The sequence below is a fragment of the Panthera leo genome, chromosome D1 (assembly GCF_018350215.1).
Source record: "Panthera leo isolate Ple1 chromosome D1, P.leo_Ple1_pat1.1, whole genome shotgun sequence".
Lineage (NCBI taxonomy): Eukaryota > Metazoa > Chordata > Mammalia > Carnivora > Felidae > Panthera > Panthera leo.
Genome location: NC_056688.1, coordinates 60,541,850 through 60,544,687, shown reverse-complemented (window position 1 = coordinate 60,544,687; position 2,838 = coordinate 60,541,850). Strand labels below are relative to the sequence as shown.

At 43.8% G+C, this 2,838-nt stretch overlaps 1 protein-coding gene across 1 annotated transcript; it reads left to right on the top strand.

Moving 5' to 3' along the window:
- Positions 1 to 1,246: 1,246 nt before the first annotated feature.
- Positions 1,247 to 2,215, top strand: LOC122201396 (olfactory receptor 51S1). The gene has a single exon (XM_042907259.1). The coding sequence runs from the start codon at positions 1,247 to 1,249 to the stop codon at positions 2,213 to 2,215; it is 969 nt and encodes a 322-aa protein (XP_042763193.1).
- The last annotated feature ends 623 nt before the right edge of the window (positions 2,216 to 2,838 follow it).

Sequence of the window (2,838 nt, the reverse complement as noted above, 5' to 3'; positions counted from 1 at the left end):
TCAGTATTTCTTGTTGAAATTATGAATAATATTTGGATATTATATGTGAAGTAGGCTAATTGTAAGGCTTTTATTGTGGGAAATTGGTGAGTGGTCTTGCCACAAACTGATGTAGGGAACCAATATATGTTCCCTTTTTTTCTTTCTTTCTTCCTTTTTTTTTTCCCTTTTGTCATTGTGATTTTCCCACCATTGTCTCCTAACTGAGGAAGCTGGAAGAACTTTTAAGATGCATTTGTGAAGGTCTTTTTGGGATTATTTGAATTTAAAATAAATGGGACATAAGAGTAGAGATTTCCAGGATAAGATGAATATAGAATGAGCTAGGAGATATAATTGTAATTCATTAGTCCACAGAGTTAAAAGTCATAAGACTAGATACTACCACTGAAGAAAAAGAAGAGGGCCAAATTAAGATCTGTCAAAAATGTCAATATAGGGGTGCCTGGGTGGCTCAGTTGGTTAAGCATCCAACTTCGGCTCAGGTCATGATCTCACAGTTGGTGAGTTTGAGCCCCACGTTGGGCTCTGTGCTGACAGCTCAGAGCCTGGAGCCTGCTTCAAATTCTGTGTGTCCCCCACTCTCTGCCCCTCCCATGCTCATGCTCTATCTCTTTCTGTCTCTCAATAATAAATAAACGTTAAAAAAATTTTTTTAACGTCAATATATACCCTGAATGGGACACAGCAAGGTGAACTAAGTAATTAGCTTCAAAAGGTAAACTTAGAAAGAAAAGGAGAAACTGGATTTGTAGCAGTCAAAGCTCATTGAGAAATACATCAGTTTAGGAAATATGAGTGCCCCTTGATTTAATAGTAAAGATGTAAAGGGTGACTTTATTGAGAGCACTTAAAGGGAACTGAAGTCAGAATGCCCGGGGTTGAGGGGAGCAGAAAAAGTGTTTATAACAGTATAGACCCTCTCACAGATGTTTGCCATTAAGGGAGGGCTATGAGTTAGGAAAAAGCTGTAAGAAAAGCAAGGTTAAAGGAAAGTGGAAAAACAATTTAGGGAGAGACACAGATTTGAGGACAGCTTTAGAAAAATTGCCAAGACATGGGATGACTTTGGCATAGATATTAGAATGTCTGTGTGTTCTGGGAGGGAATGTGAAAGCCAGTGTGTGCTGGGGGCTGGGGAAGGAGGCAGGCTGCTTTAGATAGCATTATGCAAATGTGTCAAAAGATTAAGTAAATCTTTCTAATCAGTTTTCAGGTTCCAGACTTCAAAGTGGGATCCTGAACTATGTCAACATTCCCCAATCAGGCAGCCCCCAATAACACTTCAATGGCCCCCACCTTCTTGTTGGTGGGCATGCCAGGTCTGTCAGCTGCACCCTCCTGGTGGACAATACCACTCATCACAATGTACCTTCTCTCTGCCCTGGGCAACGGTACTATTCTCTGGATCATTGCCTTGGATTCCACCCTGCACCGTCCAATGTACTTCTTCCTCTTCTTGCTTAGCGTGTCTGATGTTGGCTTGGCCACAGCCCTGATGCCCACCCTGCTGGGTCTTGCCTTTGCTGGCGTTCATGCTGTCCCTGCCTCGGCTTGCCTCCTACAGATGTTCTTTGTCCACATCTTTTCTGTCATGGAGTCCTCTGTGTTGCTCGCCATGGCCTTAGATCAAGCACTAGCCATCTGCCGCCCTCTCCACTACCCAACGCTCCTCACCAATGATGTCATTAGCAAGATTTGCCTGGCTATTGCTTTCCGATGCCTGGGTCTCCATCTGCCCCTGCCATTCCTCCTGGCCCACCTGCCCTACTGCCTCCCACAGGTCCTGACCCATTCTTACTGCTTGCACCCAGATATAGCCCATTTGGCCTGCCCTGGAGGTTGGGGTGCAATCTATAGCCTCTTTGTGGTTCTGTCAGTTATGGGATTAGACCCTCTGCTTATTTTTTTCTCCTATGGCTTAATTGGCAGAGTCTTAAAAGGTTTGGGATCCAGTGAGGATCGCTGGAAGGCTGGCCAAACCTGTGCTGCCCACCTCTCTGCTGTGCTCCTCTTCTACATGCCCATGATCCTTCTTGCCCTCATTGACCATCTTAGAGTGCCAATACCTCAGCCTGCCCATACTCTTCTCTCCTATGTCCACTTCCTGCTTCCTCCATTGATAAATCCTATTCTCTACAGTGTCAAGATGAAGGAGATTAGAGAGAGAATAGTCAAGAGACTACAGCCCAGGAAGGTGGGTTGTGCTCAGTGAAGAGGATGCCCCTCCACAGTTGGTGGCTTAAAACTACCTGATACAAAAGTAGTTTTTCCATGATGAAGAACTCAGTTCAAAATGCATGAAATGGTCACTCAGGCACACATAAGCACATATACATGGATGTATCTGCCTGTCCTTGCAAGTGTGAATGTGTCTATTAAGGTAAACTTACAAGCTCCAGAGAGTGACAGTGGTCTACCCACTGTTACACTACAGATCGTGGCATAGAACGTCCAGGATCTAGGTCATGTCACAACCACCCAAGTGTGTGTCTGTTGTTGTTTTGTTTTTGTTAATTTCCCCACCACATCTGTACCCTAATGCCTGAGGAAACTGGAGGAGTTAAACAGTTACACAGCAGAGAAATGAGAACACAGAAACCTTCCATGGCACTCTACGTGTGTGTGTGTGTGTGTGTGTGTGTGTGTGTGTGTGTGTGTGTGTGTTTGTACATTGCTTTACGGATCTTTTTATGGATTTTGATATATGTGTCATGGATATAATCACATATCACTGATCTATTAATGTAGGCTCATAGTCTGACTTGTTAATATGTGGTATAAAGTGATCCCCCTCTCATGAAACAAATAAGAGCTTTGGAATCCTAACAAGAATTA